Consider the following 26,348-nt stretch of genomic DNA (forward strand, 5'->3'; position numbering starts at 1 on the left):
GTCCGTGAGCGTTAGGTGACGGCCCAGCACCCAGTGCCCTTTGTGCTTGGGGAGAAGTGGGAAGCACTGGGCAGAGGCCCCATCCGAGGGGGCCTGACTTGGCAAAGAACCTTTTTAAAAACCAGCATTTTGACCTTAGTTCCCTGGCATAGGCTGGAGACGGAGTCCTGAGTGCGGACAGTTCTGCGTGCTGCGCAGGACTGACTTGGACCCGACCCGCCCTCCGGGGAGCAGAAACTGATAGACATGGGAGGCGCGAGTACGCCTGGAGTCCTGGATGAACAGGGGAGAGAGTGGACAGAAACAGCGTTTGACGGTGTAACGGCTGAGATTTTTCCAAGGCTTTCCATATATTTCAAGCCACAGCTTAAAGAACCTCTGTGATAAACAGGATAAACTTACCTGTACTCATATCGTAATAAAAATTTGAAAACCAAAGACAAAAAAATCCTAAAAGCAAATTAAAGCCCGAGAAGTCACGTCATTTTTCAAGGAGTGACAAGACTTACACCTGATGCCTGAGGTGGGTCCATGGAAGCCGGACAGCAACGCGGAGCCGTCTTTAAAGTGCTGAGAGAAAGTGGTTGCTCACGTGGAATTCCATGCCTGCTGAAAATACTTTTCAGAAATGAGGGTAGAATGAAAATGTTTTCGGAGAAGCATAAACAGAGGGAACTTGCCATTGACAGAACTCTGACAGGACCACAGGGAAGTGGTCCTGGGCAGACGGGTGCCAGCGGGAGGGGCCGTGCGTCCTGGAAGCGCTGATGTGTGGACACATCTGAGCTAACGTTGGCTGTTGAACAATGGTCCCTCCTTGCGGGGCTTGGACGCGGAGCAACTCCCAGGAGCCTGACCGGCGGGCGGCACAGGAAGAGGGATGAGCCGCGTGGACGCTGCGTGTCTGCAGCCTCCGAGAAGCGACAGGAGCTGTGGCCTACGGCAGCTTGCGGTGAGCCAGTGCGTCCCGCCTTACGCAGGGGACGCTGACGGACAACATGAGAATATCAGTTACACGGTAAGTTAATATAAACAGGAAATAATAAAACATACTTGACTAATTTAAAAGAAAGCCAAAAAAAGAAAAAAGAAAACAGGAAGGAAAACAGGAAACAAGTTGTAAGATGGTAGATTTATACCAGGTTTGTTTATAACTCCATCAGAACGACCTGACCCCTCCGATGAAAAGGCCCAGATTGTCAGACTTGGTTAACTATAAATCCAGAAACGTGTAGAGAGTTAGAGGATGGACAGAGATACGTGTGAAGCCACCACGCAAGGAAGACCGGCGCCCCGTGCCCGGGTCAGAGCGAGCGAGTCCGTGCGGAGCGGCGGCCCTGCCTCACAGGCCAGCGTGGTAATTCACGTACAGGATGCGGTTCTGCCTCTGTGCCTGATAACATAGCCTCAAAATACGCAGGACAAAACCGACAGTGATAAAAGGAAAAATGGTAAATCCACAGTCACAGGTGGAGATTATAACACACCTGTCGAGACGACTAATGAAGGAAACAGGAAAGTTCGGGGAGGGTCTGAGAGACTCTGTCAGTGATTAATGAACATGGTCTTGCCAAATGGTCGCACGCGACACGGTAACCAGCTGTGGGAGAGCGTGCGGGAGAGTGTGCGTTCCTGCCGGTGTGCAGCGCGTGCTGGACTCTCCAGCCAGTCTCCGCAGGTTCCAGAGGGATGACGCGACCCGAAGTACGTTCTCAGATCAGCGCAATTAAACTCACATTTGATACCAAAAACGCAATTTCCAGGCTTGGGAATGAAAATAATACAATTTGAAGGAACCCATAAATCAGAGAAGAAAGCACAGTGGAAATTGGAAACCATCGTGAAGTGAACAACGGAGAGAATGCAACAAATCCAAACTTGGGATGCAGCTGAAGCAGCGCTCCGAATGCTTCCCTCAGAAAGAAGAAAGTGTGAAAGTCACGGAGCTCATTCTCAATCTCATGAAGCTGAGAAAGCAACACCAAATTAAATTCTAAGAAAAATAGATAGCAAAAAGCAGAAATCAATGAAATATAAAGTAGATGCATATTGGACAAGTCCAACAAAGCCAAAACATTTTTTTAGAAAGATTAATAATAAATCCCACATGATTAGTCACGATATATAGAGAACAGATTACTAGTATCGGGAATGACAATGAGTATATCATGGATGCTACACACTAGGAAAAATAGAAGTTTGAAGATACTATGATACAACTTTACATCAATAAATTTGACAGGTGAAATAGAAAATTTTTTTTTTTTAGAAAAAAATGTAAGTTACCAAGACATACAGAAAGTCTGGAAAGCCCAGTATTTATTACAGAAATGAAATCAATAATTAAATAATTTCCATTGTTAAAATCCCACCAAAAAAACTCTAGACCTAGATGATTTTATTGGTGAATTCTTCCAGATATTTGAGGAATAAGTGTTACTAGTTTATACAGACTCTTAAATAAAACACAAAAAGAGGGAACACATGTCACCTTGCTTTACGAGGCCAGGAAACCGTGATTCCAAGTTCCTACGAGGGTGTCACAAAAAGGAAACTAACATGTTCTCTCATGAGCATAGGGGCAAAAACCCTAACCAAATCACTAAAAGGCTAGATCTAGCAGTATGTAAAAGGGTAATACATCGTTATAAAGTGGGGCTTATTCTGGGGGTACGGAGTTGGTTTACGTTTGGAAATAACCCATGTAAGCCGCCGTGTTCATAAAGTAAGAGAATCTACTGGGTTGTCCCAATAGGGAGAGAAGAGCACCACCGAGGGTGGGGAGCAGCACTCTCGGCAGGCTGGTGGATACGAGCGCCTTTAACCTGAGGTGGGTGTCTTCAGAAGCCCTACGGTTAGTGCCACCCTTACTGCTGAGACGTTGGAAGCTTCCCTCCTGAGACCCAGGACGAGACGCGGGTCTAGCACTGCTCTCTTCCCCACCGCCCTGGAGGGCGTGTCCAGTGCCCTGAGACACGACACAGAAGTGAGAGGCGTATGGAGACCTGGGGAGGAAGAAGCCCCATCAGAGACCGCGTGACTGCATTACTGGAAGATGTGGACGAGTCTGCAGTGAACTTAGAGCTAATAAGCGGTTGTAACAGGGTCAGTATACAAGGAAGCACTGTGTGCTAGCAGAAGACTGTGCAAACGAAACTTAGAAAGTGACACCATTTGGAATGGCATCGGGACTAGGAAGAAGCCTTCGAACAGCTGTTGGAGCAGGGGTGCTGCCGTGCACTAGGGAATGGAGGGTCTGTTCAGGGTTTGAGCTGGGAAAAAGGATCCTGGTGAGCAAATGACAAGTCCAAGTCCAGACACCCCTAGCTCTGCATCTCGGTGTTGGAGTAGCCAGGGAAACAGTGCATTCAGTCCCTGTGAAGAGAAGAGCCAGCAAGATCCGCTCCCGCGGTGGGCATGGTCCCCTGTGGCCAGTGGGTCCCTCCTGGCGGTTGATGCAGGGCCATTGGCTTGCACGCCTCCCCCGCACTAGAGCAGAGGACCCTGTCCCCTCCGTGCAGGGGACAGACACAGCAGTGGGCTTGGCCAGGTGCCATGGGATGCACGTGCTTTCGCCGAACAAAGAAGTCTGCATCGAGTCTGAAACAGGGAAAGACGTTGTCTTACGAGCCAGCAAGCCTGGCACAGCTGTGAAGACTCTGTCTCTTGGTGAGAAAGTGCTCCAGGCCGTGGTCCGTTCTTACGTGGCTGAGAGGGGCCAGGAGGGCGCATGCACAGGACTGCCACGGCCAGCAGGTCCTTTACCGCAACCCGCCCCCCACGTGCAAGAAGCACTTTGGCTGGAACGTGGACCTACATGTGAAAGATAAGGCAATGAAGCTTCTAGAAGATACCATAGGAGTCTGTCTTCACATCTTTATGGTGAGCAGGCATTTCTTACACAGATGAAAACGTACCGAGTATAAAGCAGATCAACTTGACTTCCTTAAATTAACACACCCTTAAGCGAGTGAAAATCAGTGTGAAAGGTGTTCACGTACGCATGTCTGGAAAGGACTGATGTCCGTAATATGTGAAGATCTCTAAGAAATCAATAAGAGGCAGACAACTCATTTCAAAACCATGAAAGGGCAAGAACCTTAGGCACATCACAAAAGGGGACGTCCGCATGGCCGGCAAGCACACGAATGTGTGCTCAGCAGGCGTCATCCGAAGCAGGCCGAAGGAGCCCATGGGGCTCGGTCACTGCCCGCCCCCTCGCACCCACCGGAGTACTCTGCGCAGCCAGCCTCCAGAGTGCCGGGAGGCTGTGGGGCAGCCGGAAGCCTATGCCGATGGGAGCTGGCGGACGCCACCCTCTGGACCCTGAAACACTTCTTGGATTCATGTGTTCTCTTCCCTGCGACCTTGCAGTCCCTCCCCAAGCGCACGGCCGGTGGGGATGCACATGTGCGTTCACCTGAAGTCGCCAGCAGGCCCACCGTGTGATCTCAGACAGAGTGTTGAGCCAAAGAAGCCTGAAACCAGAGAGGAGGGAGGGCAAACCCCGGCCAAAGTAATGGGCAGGGTTAGAAGCCAGACAGTGTTTCCCTTGGTTGGGGGCAGCATGATGGCTGGGGGGCTGCAGGGGCGCGTCTGGGGTCCTGGTGATGTTCCATGTCCTGCCTGAAGTCTTTTCTTGGTAAGAATTCAGACCTGTGCACTTCTGATTTCTGGACCGAAGATGTGTTGTGTTTCAGCCACATTTTTTAAGAAAGAAGAGGATGGTCAGCAGTGTTTCTGAGAATTATGGAAGAGGAGAGTATTTCCAGGAATTCTGCAAACTGTGAACAGTAAGATGACGTGTCATCCTGTTCCACACAGGGGTGGTTGTGACACTGATCTCGCAGACTTCGGAACTGCTGTCTGCAGGCTGGCGGTCCTGGCGGGGGTGGGGCGCCCACCGCCCACCTTCTCCCACCGGAGCCGAGTTCCGGCCGTGGCCATGAGCAGGTCAGCCCTCCAGGCCGGTCCACGGTCAGTCTCAGACCCGGTCAGGCCCAGCCAGGGGGCAGCGCTGTGTGTGTCTGGGCTGGCTCCTGCCCCTCAGTGGGGACGGTCTGCGGCGTGCGCTGCCATCGGCCGGCTCAGCGTAGGTTTCTGCCAGAGCTCCGTGTGTTTGTGGCCATGGCGGGAAAGACATGCTTCATCTTCCTGTGTTCGCTGGGACTCCCGTCGTACTTCCCCGCCGGGCACAGGGCGGGGTGCCCCTGGCCTCTGGGCCCCAGTGCTGTTATTTCACGTGGGTGTCGGGGGACAGATCGCTCTAGTCATGCTACTTCTGACATTCTGGGCTTTGACGAGTCTCCAGAAACTTCCACCAGCCAACAAACAGCGTCATTTATTATTTGGAGAGATTGATGACCAGCCTTGGGCTGCTCCACAGAAGCAGTTTTCCCAAGCCCGTGACCGGCTTGCGCCCTGACCCCTGCCCTCCCACCAGGGTCATGGACGTTCCTGCGCGGAGCCCGGGGTCGGAGTGCGCGAGAAACGGCCTGTTTCCCAGAGCCCCTGAGAACCCAGGGGGCCCGCTGCGCACCCTCCCCGCCTCGGCTCTTCTCACGGGAAACTGCTCTCAGCCCCGCGGTCCGGCAGTCGCGCTGGTTGGTGGGTTTCTTCCGTACAGAGTGGGACCCAAACCGCGGCCTTGGAGGGAGGAGAAAGCCGTCTTTGTTGGCCGCCTCTTGTGCTGGAGAGCCGCCACACGGCTGCCCCCCCGCCCCGGCCCCAGCGCCTTGCCAGCAAACCCTAATCCCAAACTGGGCCTTTGTGCAGAGAATAAAGGGCGCTTTCCGATCCTTCCAGGAGACCAGGTGTCCAAGCCGTGTCCTGCTGCCCTAGCTTGTCGCGCGCTCCTCGGGGGGCGGGCTGGCCGTACCTGTGCAGCATGCAGGCACCTTTTGCTCCCAGCTGTCAGGCTGCTTCCACGGGCCCCAGAGTCCAGGGCAGGTTACGTGTAGTGTCCTGGGCAGGTCTGTCACCCCGTGTCTGAGCGCTTCTGCCTGCTGGTCTGTAGGCGTTGTGGTGGTTTTTCCAGTTCCTCCTCTCAGGGCTCGTGCTTGCGGTGAGCCTTCCTGCGTTTCTGTCCCCAGTGCACAGACGGGGCCCTCGGGGATTGTCAGGTGTACCCGGGAAGCTTCCTGAGCGCCGTGCCCAGGCAGTGTCCCCAGTGGAGCGGGTGGCTGTGTGGCCTGGCATGGGACGGGCCCCTGGGGGCGGGCGCCTGCACCAGGGGCAGCACGGACCCTCACGGCTCCCCTCCTGCTTCCGCCGGCATGTCATCTTCATGTGCACCTGCTGATGTGCGAGGTGTTTCATTCTGCTCGCTCCCTTCCCGGACTCTGGGGCGGGGTCAGTGCCATGCTGAGGGTGGACAGGGCTGGGGGGAGCCAGGGAACTTGCCAGGCTGGCAGCCAGCGAGGGTTGGGCCCTGGGCCTTGTGTCTGGGCCCAGGTGTGAGTGCTTAGTGAGGAGACCCCCGCTCGGTCCCTTTTGGTGGGAGCGAGGGTGCCCGGCAGTGCCCGAAAGGGATGCGGGACAGGTCAGACCAGCGGCGTAGCTGTGTGGTGAGCACCTGGGGATGTGGGGCCCTTGTCCATTCTGCAGATGAGGACACTGAGGCCCAGAGAGTGCGGTGCTGGGCCAGAAGCTGTGCTTGCTCCATGGCAGTCCCTCCCGCTGCCGCCTTCCAGCACCGCTCACTTCCTCCCGCCCACGCCGGGAAGGGGAGGTGGTAATTGCCACCTTGGACCAGTAGCGCTCATCAACAGATTTTTTAGATCTTTTATTTTATGTTCATGTATCCACGTCTTTATTTCTGTAAAGGCCTCTGCTGACTCTGGGGAAATGGGGGAAGAGCTTCCTCCCGTGGTAGCGTGGTGTGGGGGCAGAACGTCGGCTTTGGAGGAGAACTGGGTTAGTGGGGGCCTCACCACTCCCCCTGGTGGACCCGCACCGTCGACCTCTTTGCCTGAGCGTGAGCGTACCCACTTTACAGGTCGTGAGCCACGCTGCAGAGAAAGAGCACCTGGCCTCCCGCCTTGTCCCTGCCGTGGCTCACGGTGGTGGCCGTCTCGTGGCCACCGGGGCCTTCTGCAGGCCTTTGTCAAAACTGCTGAAATTGTTGTTTGGGTGACTTGCTGGTTTCTGTGTCCACCAAGTCCATCGGGACACGGGGCTCTTTCCGTCTGTCCGCTGTACCCCCCGGGCCTGGCAAGGGGTGGGCCAGCACGGGCCCAGAGAGTGTGCGGGAAAGGTGGTGTCTCCCCGCAGCTGAGGGCCTCTGAAGGCTGCCCGTGGGGGCTGTGCTGGGCCGTGGCATGGCCAGCACCCTGCCCTGTGGCCCCAAGTGGCACAGGAGGGTGGGAAGGTGGGCTTGTCATGAAGGGAAAGGAGAGAAGAGGCAGGTGGTAGCCTCTGAAGCCTCCTTCCGGGCCGCCCAGCGGGGAGTGTGCTGGACACGTGGAGCCTGCGGAGGGAGGTCCCGTGAGGGATGGCCAGCCCTGCATTTCAGTCCCAGCCCGTTGCCCAGACACGCGGCGGGGGTTCGACCAGGGTTCAAGCATTGGGTGATTGGGGGTGGCGGCTGCACCCTGCCGTCTGTCCTCGTACCGGCGCGACCTCTGGGCAGGAGGAGGGTGCTGTGGTCAGAGTCAGCACCTGAGGCCGGACTGAGGGCAGGAGAGGAGCCGAGGACGCCCCGGTGCAGCTTGGGGAACGGAGTCAGCTGGGGAGGAAGCTGCTCCAGCCAGGGGCTCAGGCCGGCCCCTCCCTCAGCCCTGGTCTCGGCATGTGGTCCTCTTCGCTTCTTGCCCTGGAGCTCCTCTGTGTCAGAATTGGAGCCTGGAGTCCCAGCTTCACATCCTGCCTGTTGTGGATTCCTTGGCCTCTTGGCCTCAGTGTCCTCATTGGTAAAATGGGTGCAGTGCTCCTTTGCAGGGTGTTCGGGGTTGTTGGAGATAGCTGGCTGGAAGGAGCTTTGACATACTGGGAGGTGAGGAGCATGGGGTCGCCAGGTGGCTCTGCCCATCCTCCAGTGGCCCTTTGAGTCCCTTCTCTTACACACACACTCACACGTGTACACACGTGTATGTACGCACCCCCACACACCCCAGCCCTGACATGAAGTGCAGCTCGGCTGACCTGGGGGTGGGAGGGTGGGGAGCGGGCTGTGAGCCGGGGCCTGGCTTTCTGACGGGGGGAGGGGCTGAGGCGGGCACATCGTCGTCTTCGCTGTTGCACGTTTTCCGTGTGAAGCCAGGACTCCACGGTGGGACCCATTCCCACCTCCTGCACTCCCTCACCCCTGGGGGTGCGCAGGGTGGAGACAGCCCCCCACAGGCACCCCTGCGCGTCTGCTCACTTGTACTCAGAGTCCCTTCAGTGAGCAAATCGTTAATTGAAGGGAAAAGCCGCATTTTACTGAATTCCAAAATTTGGTAAATTAAAGCAATCAATACAGAATGAGATGACATGAAGAGCTCTCTGGCTCCCCTGTCCTGGGACCCAGTGTCCACGAGGCCATGTGCAGGACCCGCCGCCCCTGGTGGTGTGTGCGCCCTGCTGTGTAGGAGGCCACGCCTCCGTTTCCGCAGCCCCTGCCTGGCGGCTGGACCCTGACTGTGACCTGTGGCCGCCCCCGGAATGGACTTCCAGTGGCTCACAGCCCTGTGAGAAGCTGCAGTTTGTGTCCATGTGCGAAGGGCCGTTTCTCGGGTTATCACCAAGAGCTGGGAATGCGAGGAGTCTGTGCTCCAGCAGGGCTGTGGGGGTGGGGGGCTGCCGAGTGTGCCCTGAAGCCAGGCTTGGGATGGCCCGAGGTGGGCTCTCGGCATCTGCCGGTCCCTGATCCCTGCAGCAGCCCTGCATGGCCGGCCGGAGGCCTCGTGGCTGCAGCGCCCGTCAGGGCTGCAGAACCCAGGCTGTGGGTCCTCTCCCCTCCAAGAGCATGGGCTGGGGGGCCTGCAGACCCCTGGAGGCCCCTGGTGCCCAGAGCCGAGCCTTAGCCGCGACGGGGAGCTGCCTGCCGTGAGCCCGGGGAGCAGCGGTGGCCTGGGCCGGGTGGCAGCTGGGCGCACCTGCGCTGACTGGTCTGTGTCTGTTGTCAGCAGAGTCCCCGGGCCCCTTTTGCTGAGCTGCCTGATGATGAAAAGATCTTTAATGGGGGTGACAGCATGTGGCAGGGCCAGGAGCAGGCGCTGCTTCCGGAGATCACGGAGGAGGACCTGGAGGCCATCCGGCTGCGTGAGGAGGCCATCCTGCAGATTGAGGTGAGGACCTGGCCTGGTGAGTGTGTGTGGGGGGTGATTGTGCGAGTGACGGCTCCGCTGGCCTCTCGTCCCTGGGTGCTGGGAGCGCCTGAGAACGCAGCGGGACGCTGGCTCTGCCGGCAGTGGGCCCTGAGCCCCCGCGAGCCGCCGCGAGCCCCCGCGAGCCGCCGCGTGCACCTGTGGGCGCATTCTCTTCCCCCCTGGGCCTCCGTCTCCTCATCTGCCTGGGAAGTTGGAGCTGCTTCCAGGGGCTGGGTTTCTGGACACATGTCCTCTGAAAGCAGCTTCTTCTAGAAAAACAGGAACCTGGGCAAGTTGGTAAACTGAGTCCCTGGTGCAGGACCTGTTGCCGTGTTTGCCGTCCCACCCTGGAAGGAGGTGGATGCCCTGCCAGGGAGGCGGGGTTCAGCCTTACTTCTGGGGCCCCCTCCCCACTTCGGCCACTGCCTCCGTGAAGCCCCCGCCCCTTCACACTGTCCTGCTCCTCGAAGGGAAGGCGATGGGCTGCTCCCCTCTGCTGGGACATCCAGAGCAGGACGGCACGCACGCACGCACGCACGCATGCCGACGGTCCTCTCTGTTACAGCAAGACCCGCTTTCCGCCAGAAGCTGAGAAAGGGATCCAAGCATGGTTGCCCCTGAAGACCTGGGGTGCTGGAGTCCCGAGAGGCAGGGAGATCTGCCCCATTGGCTCAAGAACTGAGGTCCCTGTAGGAAGGGCCCGGCAGCCCTTCTGGCACACCGCGTGTGGGTGGTGGGGAGAAGGGCAGAGGTTGGGAAGCCGGGCGGTGGGGGGTGCTGTGCTCGAGGATGGGGCCTTGTCCTGGCACCAGGTGGGGTCCCCCTCTGAAGGTGAAGCTGCAGGATGGGTTCCGAGGAGCCCCTCGTGTGAGTGCGGTTCTTCCCACATCGGGCAGCCCAGGCCTGGGCCCTGCTCTGGTTCTCTGTGTGGTGTCTAGGCAGAGGGTGGGCTTTACCACGGGTGATTGGCCCCATCAGCCGAGAGGGAGGGGCCTGGGGCAGTGTGGGACCCGCCTGGATCCAGCCAGTCTGTTCTCGGCCCTCAGAGCCTAGTGGGGCTCAGCCGGGCACCACTGTGGCCAGCCTCACGGGGAGCTGATGTCCTCATGTGCAGCACGAGGGTGATGTGGACCTGCGGTTGGGCTTGCCCGTGGTCTGTCCCCAGTTGTGCAGCTGGTCCCGGTGACGGAGCTGCTCAGTGTGAATGGGGGGGGCAGAGGCTGGAGTCCCGGGGACAGGTGGGCTGCCCCAGGCCCCCACAGGGCCGGCCTGCAGCCCAGCTGCTCAGGGGGCTCGGGGGCTGCCCAGAGCTACAGGGGACAGTGGACAGCGGTATGGGCAGGTGTGGGCGGCAGCCTCGGGACATGCGTGGCCGGCAGCCTCGGGACATGCGTGGCCGGCTCACGCTGCCGCCACCTGCAGTCCCCTGTGGAACGGAGCTTCTTTCCACCCCCAGTCTGCCCCCCACATTCTCCCCTTTGTCCCTCCCAACCTCTGGCGGCTAGCCTGTTACTGTCTGTCTGTCCACCAGTTCCGGGGCCCCCCATCACGTGTCAGGCCCAATCCCCAGGGCCCTGCATAGCTGGCCTGACGGAAGTGGTTGAATGCACTGTAGGACGGGCTAGTGCCCCCACCACAGCGATAGAGGCCTGGGGCCTGCACCCCGTCTGCGCTGCCCTCCTTGCCGACACTGAGGACCCCCACAGGCAGCCTCTCATCCTCGCGTGGCTCCCACGGGGGGAGTTGCTCATGGCCAGCAGGGTCGTCAGCTCACTGTCCAGGTGGGTCTCTGCCTGCCCAGCCCTGGGCCCACTTTCTGGCAGTGTGGCTGCCCAGGGGTGGAGGGGGCCTGGAGCCCCACAGATGCCGACCCCCACGCGGGGTGCCTGGGCCCAAACCTCTGGCCCTCAGAGCCGCAGGCGCTGTCCTTCCGCCCCCTGCTTCCATCCTGCTGGGCTGCTTCTGCTCCTCCTGCAGACCTGCTTGGCTTTGGGGACGGGGGCCCCACCCTGCTCGGCCCACCTCCGCCCACCCAGCTCCACGTGCCCCGCCCTTCTCAGCCTTGCCCTTCAGCTCTGCTCGGGGCCCACACAGCTCCACCTTGTCCAGCTCCACCCCACCAGCTCAGCCCAGCTCCTCCCCACTCAGCCCTGCCCTGCCTGCTCAGCCCTCCCCTACCTAGCCCCGCTCTGCCCTTCCGCCCTCCTGTGCCCCACCCAGCTCAGCTCCCCTCCGCCCTGCTCCTCCCTGCTCTGCCCTGCAGGCCAGGGCCGCTCACAGACAGCCTTATCAGCACAGCCGCCCCAGGCCTAGACTCTGGGGTCCTCCTCCTGACTTCCGGCCTCCTGCGCCCCGACGATGCTCCACCCTCCCATCACCGAGTACTAGCAGTGGGCCTGGGGCAGTGCTGGCCCGCTCCCATCAGGGCTGCCCACACGTGTGGAGTGTGGGAAGGAGGGCCGCAGGGCCATGCGGTGCGGCTGGCCTGACACCCCTGCCCCAGACAGGCTCCCACGTGACCTGCAGGCTGGGCTTGTGGCCTCGCGAAGCACGAGGGCCTCTTCCTTTGTTTCCGTGGGAAGACTAGAGCGGGAAAGCACTGTGTGCAGGTGGAGCTCTGGGGACACCCGGCCACGGAGGGCTGTGCCTGGCTGCTTGGGTAGCTGCTCACCGCCCTGGGGATGGCCATGCTCGGCCTGTGGGCTCTGCACAGCCCCTGCCAGTGGGACGTGCACCTGCGGAGGGGGCCAGGCCAGGCACACTGGTCCCAGGCACAGGCTGTCAGGACACCGTCACCCCCTTCCTGATGGGGAGGCCACACTGCTGGGGCCCATGTGGCCTGAGCCCTGGCTCCTCCTGGGCGAGGTGCATCCAGAGGGCCCGGCCAGGGTGAACAGCATGCATGCAGGAGCCAGAGGATGGGCCCCTCCGACAGGGAGCGGAGGAGGCGTGAGTTATGGCCCCCTTCCACCAAGCTAGCTCTTGGCCTCTCTGGACTCCTTCTCCTTGCCTCTGATTCGGAGGCAGCTGACACTGACCACCTGACACTGGTCCTCGGTGGGCCATGACCTGGGTGACCCCACACCTCCCAGGGCCCCCAGGGGCTGGGTGTTGATGGCTGGCAGCCTCCTGGCCTGCAGCCCTGTCTATAAAGCGGGAAGGGCCGTTTCTGTCCCGCTGGGAGCTAGGACTCTAACTGGGCGTGGGCGGGAGGAAGCCGACCGCTGAGGCACCCGCTTAAGCTGCGTCCAGGAGCTGCTGCCGCTCCCCACCGTGGGCTGGCAGGTGGCCGGGCGGTGGGCAGCTCTGTCCCCAGGCCTGTGTGCTGCCCCTCGGTGGTCTGTCTGTCCACCACGGCTGTGCCTGCACGGCCGACCAGCCTCTCCTTCTCTGTGGCCTCGCCCCTGCCTCCCAGGAGTCTGGCCTGCGGGGCGCAATCCCCTCTTCGCATTCCCACCGGTCGTGTACCCTCATCCTGTGCCCGCCACAGCGGAGCACGCACAGCAAGGCCATGGCCAGTCTGGGCAGAGCCAGCCCTCCGGGCCGCAGCCTCTCACGTCCCTTCCGGCCTCAGATCCCCTCTCTGAGCCCATTTCCTAGTCTTGTGGGGCTGTCAGAAATGGGGACCCTCAGGTAGTGGGCTGTGGGAAGCTGCCCCTGGAGCCCTCGGCTGAGTCCCCTGTCCTGGAGGCGCCCACCTCCCAGAGGAGCGGAAGGTACGTGTCTAGGGCCTCGTGCTCCAAGGTGCAGGCGAGGAGACCCCTCACTTCTTTCTCCTGGGAATGAGGCTGCCCCAGGAAGGTGGCTTGTCCGTTGTCCTCACAGCTGCGGCCAAGACTGCCCGTGGTCCAGTGTGGCCTGTCACCACCAGGGCAGCCAGCCGGTTCCAGCAGGAAGGGCAGTTCTCACTGCGGAGTCTGGAGGGGCCGCTGTGGATGCAGCGGGAGCTTCCTTGTCCCTTGTGGGGAGGGGCTGGCTGGCCTCGGGCAGCTCGTGGTCGCAGAGGGGAAGTGGAGGTCTGGCCCAGGGTCCCAGCCCCAGCCATGCTACTGCCTGGCCGTGGGAGCCCCGAGGGGTCCCTTCTGGAAGCTTCAGTTTGTTTATTTGTAAGGCAGGACCATGTTGAAAGGGTTGAGGGAACACGAAAATCGTTGTCAGCCTGCCGGTGACGGTATGCTGCAGAGATGGACTGCCTGGCAGGGGCCTCACCTGGGCAGAGCCAGACCTGGTGGGTGTGGGTGGGGCAGGGCAAAGCTCACAGCAGCCCCCGCAGCCCCTGCCTCACCCCTCCCTGGGGGCTCCTCGAGGCCCATGCCCCAGTTCACAGCCCCAGTTCACACCCTGCCAGGCCCGGTGTGGGCTACTGCTGACTAGGGGTTCACCCCAGCGGGAGACCCTGCTGTCACCAGGGCACTGAGGTCGGCCGAGAGCCCGGGTGCCAACACAGTAACGGCGAGGGACCCTTCCGGGGGCCGGTCTTCTCTCGGGGAGGGAAGACTCTCATGTCTCCTGGTGCTAGGCTCTTCCCAGCTTCTTCACGTGGAGGATCCATCGTGCTTTTGTGATGCAGCCTTGGACGCCCCGCGGCCTCGCCTCGGCCCCGTTGGTTAAGGCAGTCACGGAGGTGGAGGCGTGCCGGGCTGCCTTGTTAGGAATAGCACAGCCGGTGTGTTGGGGTGGTTCCCAGGCCCCCCGGCACCATTCTGTGGGGCGCACGCTTCCCTCAGCCCCTTTCCGCCAGGCGTCCTGGTTCTTTGAACACGCTGGGGCCTCCCTGCCTGGACCCTCTTCCTCCAGATGCTCGAGCACCTGCCTTCCGCTTTGTACCTTCAGGTCCTGGCGCCGGTGCTGCCCGTCTAAAATTCCAGTTTCTCCTCTGCGTTGTCGAACATACCGTGTCATGGATGATCTTGTGATTTTTCTCTTCGCGAGAACGGAGCCCACGGAGGCAGGGACTCTTGTCTGTTGTGGTCATTGCGGTGTTCCTACACCACAGAGGACACAGGACACGGTCTGGACGATCGATGACTGTCGTTTGCACAAACACGTGGCTGGATGGAAGGATGAGGGACGGGTGGTTGGGAGACGGATGGAGGGGAGGACAGATGAGTGGATGGATGGGGGGACGGAGGGATGCATGGTGCGTAGGTGGATGCGCGGGGGCCGGCCGGCCGGATGGGTGGTGGGTGGAGGGATGAATAAGTTCTACGTGCGGGGACTCTGTAGCAGCTCTGTGACTTAATCAGAGAGCTCTGTTGCCTGTATTTATATGCATCGTTTTATCAGCCCTCACAAAAGCTCTGCGAGAGTGAGCACTCCTGTGTTCCAATTTTATCCGAGACGATGCGGAGGCTCAGAGAAGCCACGCCACTTGGCCCAGCCATGCAGCTCGTGTGTGGCAGAGCGGGGACGTGAGTCCAGGCTGCCTGACTCAGGGGCCGGGCTCTGCGGGCGGGCGACAGTGTCTGACCCCTGCCTCTCCGTCAGCCTCTCCCCCCGGGGGTGGAGGTGGGGGAAGGGTGCAAGCGGTCGCCCAGGTGTGCAGAGTCCAGGAGCTGGACGGCTCCTGGGCCCAGCTCTGCCTACCCACGGCCCTTTACCTAGTCCTGCTTGAGGCTGGCTCTTCCTACCTGGAGGGTGGGCCCGTGACTCGCCCGCCCGGGGCCGTGGAGGTTGAATGAGACGGACACGTGCCTCTAGCCATTGCCAGTGGGTAGCAGGCTTGCCGGGCACTGGTCTGGCTGACAGCTGGGGCCCGAGTCGTGTGTCCACTCCCAGCCCGGGCAGCCCACCTCACCTGATCTCCCCTGGCAGGGTGGCGCTCCCTGCTCCGCTCCGGAGTGGGGGTCGCCTGACCCAGCACATCAGCTGCCTGGCAGGCCCAGGAGGGAGGAGGCTAGGGATGAGGAGGGGCAGGAGGGGCCTCCGGGCCAGGCAGAGCCCCCGGGGCCCATATACCCTCCCTGAGGCCGGCACCGTGCAGCCAGAACGCGGGCGGTGGGTGATGTGGCCGATGACGATAAATAAGTGAATAAATCAGTGAAATCTGGCGTTCCATTAACTGGAACAGTCGTGTTACGGGTGGATGGTTGCCAAGATCCTAATTATAAGAAGAGCTTGTGTAATAGAAAAAGTGCCATGGTGTTTTCTTTCTTTTCGGTCCTGGAAGTGAAGGGAACACACAGGTGCATGCACGCACACACACGCATACCCATCGGGGTGTTACTGTGTCCCGTGCAAGGTTGTTACTCCGTGGTGCGCGTCGAGGAGAACGAAGATTCTGTGAGAGCTTTTAACGAGTGCTAGTTTTAGAAGCCATCAGGAAAATAATTACATGATTTAAACATTTATTTACTAAGTGAAGGTGTTTTGAGTCTCTCTCTGCCGCCCACTCTCCTGCTTTCCGGTACCATGGCTGGTGCTGCCTGCCATCCTGGAGGGTGCCGTCCTGGGGCAGCTCTGGGGGGCGTCTGGGCACTCAGTGCAGGTCCACCTTCCTTCAGGCCCGTGACCAGCCTGGCTCCGAGCCCTCCCCCCCAGGACCAAGGACCGGGCTTCTGCCGGAACGTGGCTCCCACCCAGGCTCCTGGTGGGCCCCACGTCTCTGGCGTATCCCCCAGGCATGCCCGGGAGTTGGGCCCCACCTGCCTTTGGCATCCTCCTCCCGGAGCCGAGGCGTGCCCAGGTATCCAGGCACAGTGACTAGGGGGACATTGTCCCTGCCAGTGGCCTGCACCCAGATGTTCCCGTTCTGCATGCTGCCTGCTGCTGAGGCTCCGTCCATACCTCTTCTCTTGGGCCCTCCCTCTCCTGGCAGATCGGCAGCTCTATCCCCAGAGCCGGCCTAGTCTCGTTGCCCCATCCATTCTGCAGACGGCCATTGGATGCTGGGGTGAGTGAGACACAAACCCCTCACCCCCAGGAGGTCCCAGGGCCTGGGAGCTGTCTTGCAGGAGGCACACACCCGAGAGCCAGGCACAGCTGGGTGAAGACCCGTCCAAGGAGCACCACCTCCCTGCTCCTCCCTGGCGCAGAGGGCCAGGGCTGTGGGCGGGGACTTGCGGGAGGCTGCTGCCTGGGGGTCTGGACGGGGTCTGCAGCCCCAAGCTCACCAGCCCCTCCCCGTGGTCTGCTTCCCTCCCGAGGGTGGTCCCTCACGTGTGCCCCCTGTGGCATCCCTGTCCTCCCGCCCACAGTCTTGCAGCCCTCGGACCTGGCAGAGACCAGCTGAAGCATGTGGGGCCTTGGGACACCCTCTCATCCTTCGTTCCTCCCCAGCACGGCTGAACTGTTTAGAGCAAGGAGAGTCTTTATTCAAAATGATGGGGGATGTCTTACAAAACAGAGAATGCTGGGAAGGTAGAGTGTGCAAGCACCCCAAGAGCTGGGAAACAGGGGTCCTCTTGCATAGGGTTGAGGGCTGGGTGACGGCTCTCTGGGTCAGGGGGTGTCCAGGCCTGGGGAGGAGAGGAACTGAGCTCCAAGTGGATTACCAGGCCTTTCATCCTGACAGGTCAGGGGGATGAGCATTTTGCTCACCTTGTAGGAGGCACAGAGCGGGAGCGAGGGGCTCTTGTCCTGGGTGAACAACGGGGTGCCCTTGAGTCCATCACACGTGGGGGAAGAGTCCCATGGAGAGGGCATTCTCTGCAGAAAGCATTTTCCAGAACACCAGAGGGGGGGGATGGTTCTTAGTGTTGCTGTTTCCAGGGGTCCAGCCTGAGCTTCTGTTGAAGACAAACGGTGTTTATGTGTCGCTGACTGAGAGGGTCATGGGTCGTGGATCTTGGGGGTGAAGCAGGGCCTCAGGGCGGTCTGCTGGGGACTCCTGCAGCATTAATCAGCCTGGAGGCTGGCAAAGGTCAGGGGTCTGCGTGTCGGGCATTTTGAAAAGAGGGAGGCCTGGAATAAAGAAGGGTGTGTGTGACAGGTGACCTGGACCGCCAGGAGCCCAGGGAGTGGGAAGCTCCCGGTGCGCAGCCCTGAGATGTGGGTGCCCCTGAAGCATGGTCCAGGGTGGGTCACCCCGCGTAAGGCTCCCTTCCTCTGCACTGCTGCTTCCGGCGCGCTGAGGGCTCTGGGAGTCGGGGCCCAAGTGGACGTCTGCGCATCTCCGCTCACGCCAGCCGACCAGGTGGTTCCCACTCTAGGTGGCCTGCCGGGCCAGCCGGGTGTGGACAGGAAGTCCGGGGCGCGGCCCACCTGGCTCCGTCTGTCCCACTCTGGGCAGGGTCCCATGTGTGGGCTGTCACCGGCTCCTGGCGGTGTTTTGAGGACTGCTTCCTGCAGAAGCCTCCTGCCAGGGGCGGGGGGTGGGGGTGTGGGGTCAGGCCCTGGCGGGGAATGTTTGTAAAGCCGGCTGGCAGCAATGGCACCCATGTGTTGGCAGCAAGCTGAAAAACTGCCTTGGCCGCTGCATCTTTCAGGGAGGCCTCCCCCGAAGTCCAGAACGTGAGCCAGACTGGAGACACCGTGTTCTGTCCCGGCTGTCCCAGGTTATTGGGGTCAGTGCTATGCCAGACGGGGACGAGCCAGCTCAGCCGCCATGCAGTATGGTGGCTGCCCCTCCGCTGGCAGGCGGCCTGAGAGTCCCAGGCCCCTGGGAGGGTACTGGGCTCGGGTCCCCTGCTCCACAACACCCCTCCTTGCCCGGTCCTTTGCTGAGTGTGGCTGTGCCCCTAGGCCAACCGTGGCCCCCAGCCGCCCTGCCCGTGGGAAGAGACAGAGTGCATGCCCATGAATCCTGCCCGTGGGGGCAGCTGTGCCGGGTGACCCCCCATGTACTGACGCCCGGGTGTCGTGACTGCCGGGGTGCCCTGCAGTGGTGAGGCCTGGCTGGGTAGTGACCCGGGGTAGGCCAGCCCAAACTCGGCTGTGATTGCTGGCTCCAGCATTGGTCAGTCACATACCCTTGGGAGAGACCCTTAACCTCTCGGTGACTTGGTTTCCCTGTCTGCAAAGTGGGGGTACTGGTAGGTGTGCTCACATATAGCATGGGGAGACTGAGTCACCTTGGAAAGGCTCCTAAGAGTCCCAGAGTCCAGGTGCACCCAGGACCAGGCCCAGGGCCCCCAGATGAGCCTCCTGTGAGAGGCCTCGGTGACCAAGCTGGAGGTTGGGCGTGGCTGTCCCCTGCCCAGCCTCTGACAGGGTTGGAGCAGAAACCTGGAAATCTGGGCAGGGAGGCAGTGTGACTGAGGCTCTGCTGAGCCTGCAGCCTTTATCTCGTGTGACCTTGACATCTCAACTTTAGGGTGGAGCCTAGGCTTGGCCTCCCCAGCCGGTGGCCTCACCCGGAAGCTGTGGTGATGGGGATCCCAGAAATGGGCCCAGGCCCAGGGCCACCCAGCACCCACCCATCTGCTGCCGTCCTCCAGAAACGAGACCCACAGGCTCGCCTGTGGGCCGCCACCTTCCCAGCCACGGGCCCTGTTTCTGCAGAGTGGCCGTCTGCCCTGCACCGTGGTTAAGCCCATAATTGAATTGCAATTGATAGTACACGTAGGTTTAAGATCATGCTAATTACTTCGTTTCCCAGAACACTCCTAAAAAGCAAATGAATTTCCGTGTAATATTTTGCAGTGGGTGAAATGACCCTTGTGGAAATCGATCCAGGTTCCAGAATGAGCTGCAGAGCGGGAGGGCCTGGGGTGGGGTTCACACCCCTGCCCCTCCCTCACCCTCCCTCACTGGCATGAAGGAATCTTCCCTGACTTGGGCTCAACCCTGGCCACGTGCCAGGCACCCAGGGAGGAAGCTTTGGTTTTGCTCATGTGATAGATGAGGAAATCTGTCCCCAAGGTGAATGGTCTTGCCCAGGGTCACCTGGCCGGCCAGTGGAGGAGCTGTCTCCTGCAAAGTGGCATTCAAGAAAAGGGTGGCCTTGAAGTGGGCACAGGTGTCAGTCCCAGCCCTCCCTCTCTCTGGGAGACCCTTGGGGTCATGGACCCCCTAGAGTGTTCACAACCTTTACTGTCAGATGGGTGTTGTGACCTGGCCTCAGGGCTGCTGCCAAGTACGACGGTGCTGTGTGACGTGCCCCCAGCATTGCTCCAGGCGTGTGGCCTGTGAAGAATATGGCCACGTCCCTCACAAGCATCACTGCTGCTTTGCTGGCAAATGGAGATAAGACATTTGAACAACATGGAGGATGCAAGATATGCTTAAGTGGGATACCCCAAATTCTCTTGGTCCAAATATCTATTCCTTATCCTGTTCACTAGCTTCATGAAGCCACTCAGTCTTTCCATGGCAGTGGGACTGGCATCCATCCACCATCTACCCATCCATCCATCCATCCATCCAACCACCCACCCGCCCACCCACCCGTTCACCCATCCATCCACTATTTATCTATCCACCGTTCACCACCTATCCATTATCAATCCATCCACCTGCCATTCACCACCTACCCATTATCCATCCATCCACCGTCCATCCATCCATCCATGTATCTACCCATCCACCCATCCATCCATCCATTCATCCATCCATCCACCATCCATTCGCCCTCCCACCCTCCCACCCATCCATCCATCCATCCGCCATCTATCCACCGATCCATCCATCCACCATCCATCCATCCATCCATCTACCCACCCATTCATCTTCTTGTCCATCCATCCATCCATCAATCAGTTCATTCACCTATCCACCCATCTACCATCCATCCATCCATCCACCCATCCACTATCTATCTGTCCACCCATCCACCATTTATCCACCCATCCCCATCCATCCACCCATCCATCCATCTATTCATCCATTCATCCACCTATACATCCACCCATCATTCATCCATCCATTCATGTCTCTACCCATCCACACATCCATCCACCCATCCACCCACCCACCCACCCATCCACCCATCCACCCATCCACCCATCCATCCACCCATCCACCATCCATCCATCCACCATCTATCCACCCATCTATCCATCCATTCATCTTCCTGTCCATCCATCCATCCATCCACCCATCCACCCATCCATCCATCAGTTCATCCACCTGTCCACCCATCTACCATCCATCCACCCATCCACCATATATCCACCCATCCATCCATTCACCCATCCACTGTCCTTTCATCTACCTATCCATCCATCCATTCATCCACCTATACATCCACCCCTCATCCCGTCCACCATCCACCCATCCACCCACCCACCATCCATCCACCCACCATCCGTCCAACCATCTGTCCATCCACCCCACTCCCTCAGGATTTTTTGAGCAGCACCTGTGTGCTAGCTTGTGCCAGGAGCTGGGTGTACAGAGAGGGAAAGATACCACCTTTCAGTCAAGGAGCCCCAAAGCAAGTATGGGGAATGAGGTGTCTACAGGACCAACAGGCCTGTGGGAGGTGCAGACAGTATTGGCAACACTGCCCTGCACTTGACTGTAGCCCTCCAGGGCCAGCCTTGGGGCCCCTGTACCCAGTGAGGATGCTTCCAGCCCTGGGATACCCAGGGAGCTTGGGGTTTGGCCTTGGGATCAGGTAAGAATGTTCAGATCCCAGCCGTCTCTGACTTCGTGGGGGCGTGACCCAGGCTTGTTCCTGGTTCTTGGCTTTCACTTAGCACTCCCTGATGGCTGTGCCCTTGACCACCGCACCTAATGGCCATCTTCTTGTTTCCACAGAGTGACTTGTTGGATGTCAATCAGATCATCAAGGACTTGGCCTCCATGGTGTCAGAGCAAGGAGATGCCATCGGTGGGTATCTGTGCTACCCTCTGAACCACCTGCCCCACAACCACATGCCCTTTTCCCCAGGTGTAGGCAGGGCTGCCTCCTAGATGAACAAGAGCCAGGGTGGTTCTGGAGGTCTGAGCCTCTGCTGCCCCTCCACTCCATGTCCCCAGCCCCTCAGGAAGGCCAGGGTTGGGAAGGCTTATGCAAGAGGGTGGCCCACCCATTCTGCTCATTGAAGAGTCTGGGCCTCCATGCCTCCCACCCTGGGCCTTCCTCCCATCAGAGGACTCCCCAGGGTGAGGACAAACTGTCCTGGGTGGGGGAGGGGTCAAGGCTGCAGTGGGTGACCCAGCAGAGAGGGCTGGACATGTGGAGCCCAGAGCCACCTGGAGCGGGCCCCTGTCCCTGGTTTCTGTGTTCCCTCCACGTGAGACCTCAGCCCCACCCAGCCTGGTCTCTCCACCCCAGGTGGCCACGTGGTTCTTCTGCTGCTGTCCCGAGGACCTGGGAGCCCTGAGTGGGGGGTGTAGGAACCATGGTTCTCTGGTGCAGAAGCGTGGGGCTGACTCCTGGCACCAGAGCCACTGGCCAGCACAGTTAGCTCCCAGCCAGCCTCTGCCCCCCGCCCCCGTTCCAAGGTTCTGAGGTCCGTGTGTGTCCTGCTCCCCACGGGGCAGCCTGGCCGTCCCCCTGGCTGTGCTGCACCCCCAGGAGAGGAAGGGACTGGGGCCGGGGGGCCCTGCGGCCTCCCAGGGCTGCTGTCCAGCACACTCGCCTTTCGCCCTTTCTCAGAGCCTGGGCTGCGTGCAGGGCTGTGCTCAGCGGCTGTGCGGTGGGCTGCCCCAGCATGCCTCGCGCTGGTCTCCACAGGCCCCCGCCTGCCTGGGCTGCACGTCCTCCTGCCCCGCGCCCATGTCGGCCTCAGCATGGCTGCTGCAGCCATTCCCACCTCTGGCTGGCTGTCTCCGGGCGGGGTGTGCAGAGTGTTTTGTCCACTCCAGATGTCACCCAGATGGTCACTCAGTCCCAGTGACAGACTGATGGGGAGGGGCCATCTCTAGGTGCAGGGGGGAAGAGGGGCAGGCAAGGGCTGACTCGTGGCCACCGTGGTCAGGGCCTGGGGACCCTGGGGCACCTGGAGTGAGACACCTGGGGCCGAGAGCAGCTGAGACCACAGGACCCCACGGTGTGCTGCTGTGGGTGATCTAACCGTGATGGATGATGGGCAGGGGCCTGTGTGCCCCTCTACAGGGACAATGGAGGCTGTGAGCCTGGTGGTGCTCGGCTGGGCCCGGCCCGGCCCGTCTGCTCCCCAGCTGGCCGCGGGCCTCTGCCTGCTCCCTCAGCCTCTGGTGCCTTTCCAGGGTCCGGCAGCAGCAACACGTGCCGGCAGAGCTCCAGCCCAGAGCCAGCCGTGGCGGCCCTGTTGCCCGGGCTGGGCTGTGCGCCCCTGCGGCGGGGCCTCCACTCCCGCACCAAGACGCGCAAGCCCAACTTCAGCCCCCAGGAGACGGAGGTGCTGGTGCGGAGGGTGGCACGCCACCACCCGCTGCTGTTCGGGGCGCTGAGGGGCACGCCCTCCCGGAAACACCGCGTGTGGAGCAAGATCCTGCAGGCGGTGAACGCGCTGGGCTACTGCCGGAGGGACCTGGGCGACCTCAAGCACAAGTGGAGGGACCTGCGAGGGGCGGTGCGCAAGAAACTGGCGGAGCGCCCGCGGGCCCCCGGCCTCATCCTTACCCCTGTCGAGCGCATGGTGGCCGAGACCTTCTCAGCCCCAGCCCCCCTAGGCGAGGGCCAGGCCGCCGAGCCCCTGCCAAGTAAGTGGGCCCCCTAGGCCTGCCTCTGTGCTGGGGTTCCAGTGAAGGGCCCCAGGGAGCAGGATGCTCGGGGAGGGCTGGGGGCCTGTGGGTCTGACCAACACCCACGTGTAGATGGGAAACGGAGCCTGGGGTCTGCGAGGGGCCTACCCACCTGGGCAACAGAGGAGCTGGGGCTCAGAGTCAGTCTCATCCTGGCCCCAAGCTGGGAGCCCTTCTGGGGGTCCCCCCACAATGATGTAGCACAGCCAAGGGCCTACGGAGGCTGAGGGAGCAGAGGACAAGGGGCCATGCTCCCCTCCCTGTCCCCACCTGGTGCCACTCTCCTGGTGTGGTGGGGGGACCACCCTGACCCCTTCCTGTGCTCTCATTATGGGGGCCCTTCTCCCTGGGGTCACTCAGCCCCCAGAGTAGACCAGGGCAGTGTCCAGCGGCTCTCAGCTTCCCAGGGCACACTGACCCCCCACTCTGAGCCCATGCGCCCGCCTATAGGCCCCCTTATCTGGAAGTTTCTGTGTCTGGTGAGGAAGGCATGGGGTGCTTGGTGGGGTCTTCCCGCTGCACACGGCCACCTCTGGCCTCCAGGGTGGTGCTGGCCTGGATTCCTGGTGCCACCTCCTTCTGCACCTCCTCCTGCCGCTCCTCTTCCTCAAGACACCTCTGAAAGTCCTGGGCAGTCTGCCGCAGCGGCCGCACCCCTCCTCTCGGCCAGGATGGACTCTTTGCTTCCTGAGGAGCTGCTGGAAGCCCCTTGGGGACGAAGCCTGGAGCAGGACCAGCTCTCTCTCGAAGGCACAGCATGGACCACAGGACTCAGCCTGCACACAGATCCCCCAGCGGATGGCTACAGCACAGCGTCTAGGGGGCCCGGCGGAAGATGTGTGCAGATGCGCCGTTCCCTGGGGGCTGGCCTTGGTCATGGGCCTGGGAGACGGTGCAGGACAGGGCCCGCCTGGCAGGCCGGGGGAGGCCGCCAGACTCCTACAGGCAGGGCCAGACCCAGTTTTGGGGCGCTGCAGGGCTGACACCCCCACCAGGCCCACCCCACGAGTCCCCAGCCCTGGAGCCGGGCAGGAATTTGGTGGCTGTGTTGCTCCTGAAGGTCAGTGGTGCTTGGCTCAGCAAACTGGCTTATGGAGGGGTCTAGTCCAGCACAGACGTCCCTGCCTGCCCTGCTGGGCCAGGCGCCCCCTTCCCTAGACCCTGCAGCCCCCGGGCTTGCCTCCGCTTGCCTCAAGGCAGCCAACTGACTGGTTCCTTAGTGCTGTGAGCTCCTCCTGGGAGTGCCCGTCCTGGGACTGTGCTGATTGTCACTGAGTGACCAAGTGAGAGGGAGTGGCCTGGGGCCAGACCTTCCTGACAGGGCTGAGCTATGGGTCAGGGAGGCGGCTGCAAAACCTGATTTGGGGTGGGGAGTGGGGGGTGGGTGGCAGAGACTACTGCCGCAGGTCCCACCAGTTCCTCCGTCTGGGTCAACGCTCGCCTGGCGCCTGGGCAGGGTCAGGCCTGCAGGGGCCTCTCATGGCCGCAGGGGCTGAGGATAGCCAGTTGGTAGAGTTGGGCCTCCATGGGGGGCTGAGTAGGCAGTTCTCTGGCTGGGCCTTGAGGTGCACCCCCCTGCTGTCTGTGAGTGTTTGGGGAGTGGTGCTGAAGGGGGTTCTCTTCGGCCCCCCGAGGCCTGGCCCGGAGTCTGGGTGCCCCGTAGTCTCTGGAGCAGAGGCCCTGCAGGACAAGCTCCCGCTGAGCAGCCCCTGTGCGGGGCCTGGGGGTGAGCGGAGGGCACCTGCAGATTTGCCCCTGACCAACTCGGGGTCTTCAAGATGAAGCAGAGGTGGTTCAGGGCCGACGAAGCATCAGGGTGTGCAGGCCAGGTGGTGGGGTGCCGCCCGCCTGCCTGGCAGCCCCTCGGGGAGGGAGCTGGGTCTGGGGGGCAGGTCTGCTTGTACCGTGGCCCAAGGCAGAATTGGGTCTGATCTGGGGGGCGCTCTGCAGGCCGAGCATGTTCATTCTTGGTCTGAGGTGGCCTTCGGCTGTGGGATTGCTTGCGTCTCCAGGCAGTCCCTGGCCATCAGAACTGGGCTCACGGCGTCGCCAGGGCCTGTGCTCGGTGCAGACCAGACTCGGGCTTTGTCGGAGTCTGAGAGCAGAGTGCCGGCAAAGCCCAGGCTCTGTGCGCTTGCTGGACGGAGGCCGGACCCAGCTAGGAGCGTGGCCCCCAGCGCCCGGCACTGGCCCGGACCCTGCCGTCTTCCCATGCGTGGGAGCCACTGCTCCTGCCCCGTGCGTCCGTCTCTTCCCTCCACGGGAGCAGGGTGCGGCTGCTGCCGCCCACGGCCTGGGGGTGCGACGTGGCTCCCTGGCACCTGAGCAGGGACCTGGGTGGACACTGGGGGGTCAGCGCTGCACATGGGGGAGAAGCAGGGGTGCCCCAGCATGAGAAGGGGTGAAGCCCTCCTTCCTCTGCTTCCAGTGGGGCTCCGCGTGGAGGGGCTGGGCTTCGGGTGCGGGGGAGGGAACCCCAGAGAAGATAGCCCCTCAGAGCAATCCGCTGGGCAGGGGGCACGCCATGCGCCAGTGGTGCCTGCGTTCATCTGGGCCTTCTCTGCCACGGGCCTTGGGCCTGCCGCTCCGCTCCGCTCCGGGCCACCCCGGCGTGTCGTGCTCCAGGGGAGATGAAGGATTTGAATTGAACTATTTCTGCCTCCGAAGTCCTGTGAGTTTGGGGTCCCGTCTCCTTGTGCCTGAAGCAGGAGCTGTGTGTTTGCAGTAGCCGGCAGTATCGGCCGCTGGTCTTCGGGGAGAGCGCCTCTTGCTGTGGCCACAGGCTTGCTCCATCTAGCGCTACCAGGATCCCTGGTGGTAGAGGACACAGTGTAGACGTGTCCTTCACCTGGGTTCAAACCCAGTTCCTACTGCAGGTGAATGTCAGTCTTAACTCACCATCGCTCTGTGTGTCCCGCAGCCTAGCCTTGAGTTCTGGGTGGGTCTGGCACGTTTTCACAGGGCGGCCTTTTTACTGCGGCATCGTGGAGTGGAACGCTCTGGTTTCCTGGGGATGCTCTGGGCCTCATGAGGGTGGCCCAGCTGTGCTGCCGGTGGCGCTGGTCAGGGCTGCGTTGACACCCCCACCAGGCCCGTGCCTGAGACCCCACATGGAAGCCTGAGCCGGTCGGCCGCTGTCTGGAGACCATGGGCCAGCGTGCGCTGCCGCCCAACCACAGACCCAGGCAGGATGGTCCTTCTGGTGGCTCCGTGGGACCTGCAGAGACGGCCTCTGTCCCGTTCTTTGAGGCAGGGGCCATGGTCAGGAGCAAGAGGACTGCCCAAGGGTGCAGAGAAGTAACAGGGCCAGGCCTCTTTCCGGGCTGGCCTCGGCCCTTTCTGAGTGGGCTGTCCTTGCCCCCAGGGGCATCTCCTGATGGCTCGGTGACCAGTGCCCACGCCAGCCACGTGGCCCAGCGCCCCATCCCTGCAGCCTCTGCCTCTCTGGAGGCTGGACTCCTCACCTGGCTTCCAGTGAAGCCAGCATGGGGTCTTAGTGACCAC

The 26,348-nt window shown here is 61.2% G+C and overlaps 1 protein-coding gene across 4 annotated transcripts in view; it reads left to right on the forward strand.

The window, feature by feature from the left end:
* Positions 1 to 26,348, forward strand: part of TSNARE1 (t-SNARE domain containing 1) — a 143,286-nt gene that overhangs the window by 63,319 nt on the left and 53,619 nt on the right. Inside the window, exons 9-12 of one of the 4 annotated variants that reach the window (XM_036112746.2) lie at positions 9,108 to 9,269; positions 20,931 to 21,003; positions 22,347 to 22,802; positions 23,388 to 24,046. In XM_036112746.2, coding sequence (XP_035968639.2) covers positions 9,108 to 9,269; positions 20,931 to 21,003; positions 22,347 to 22,802; positions 23,388 to 23,827 — 1,131 coding nt within the window. In that variant the 3' untranslated portion in view covers positions 23,828 to 24,046. Of the gene's footprint in view, positions 1 to 9,107; positions 9,270 to 20,930; positions 21,004 to 22,346; positions 22,803 to 23,387; positions 24,047 to 26,348 lie in introns of those variants that run through there. The other 3 variants (XM_078071930.1, XM_036112741.2, XM_036112755.2) reach the window with 3 other exon arrangements.

The sequence above is a fragment of the Halichoerus grypus genome, chromosome 5 (genome assembly GCF_964656455.1).
Source record: "Halichoerus grypus chromosome 5, mHalGry1.hap1.1, whole genome shotgun sequence".
Classification (NCBI taxonomy): Eukaryota; Metazoa; Chordata; class Mammalia; order Carnivora; family Phocidae; genus Halichoerus; species Halichoerus grypus.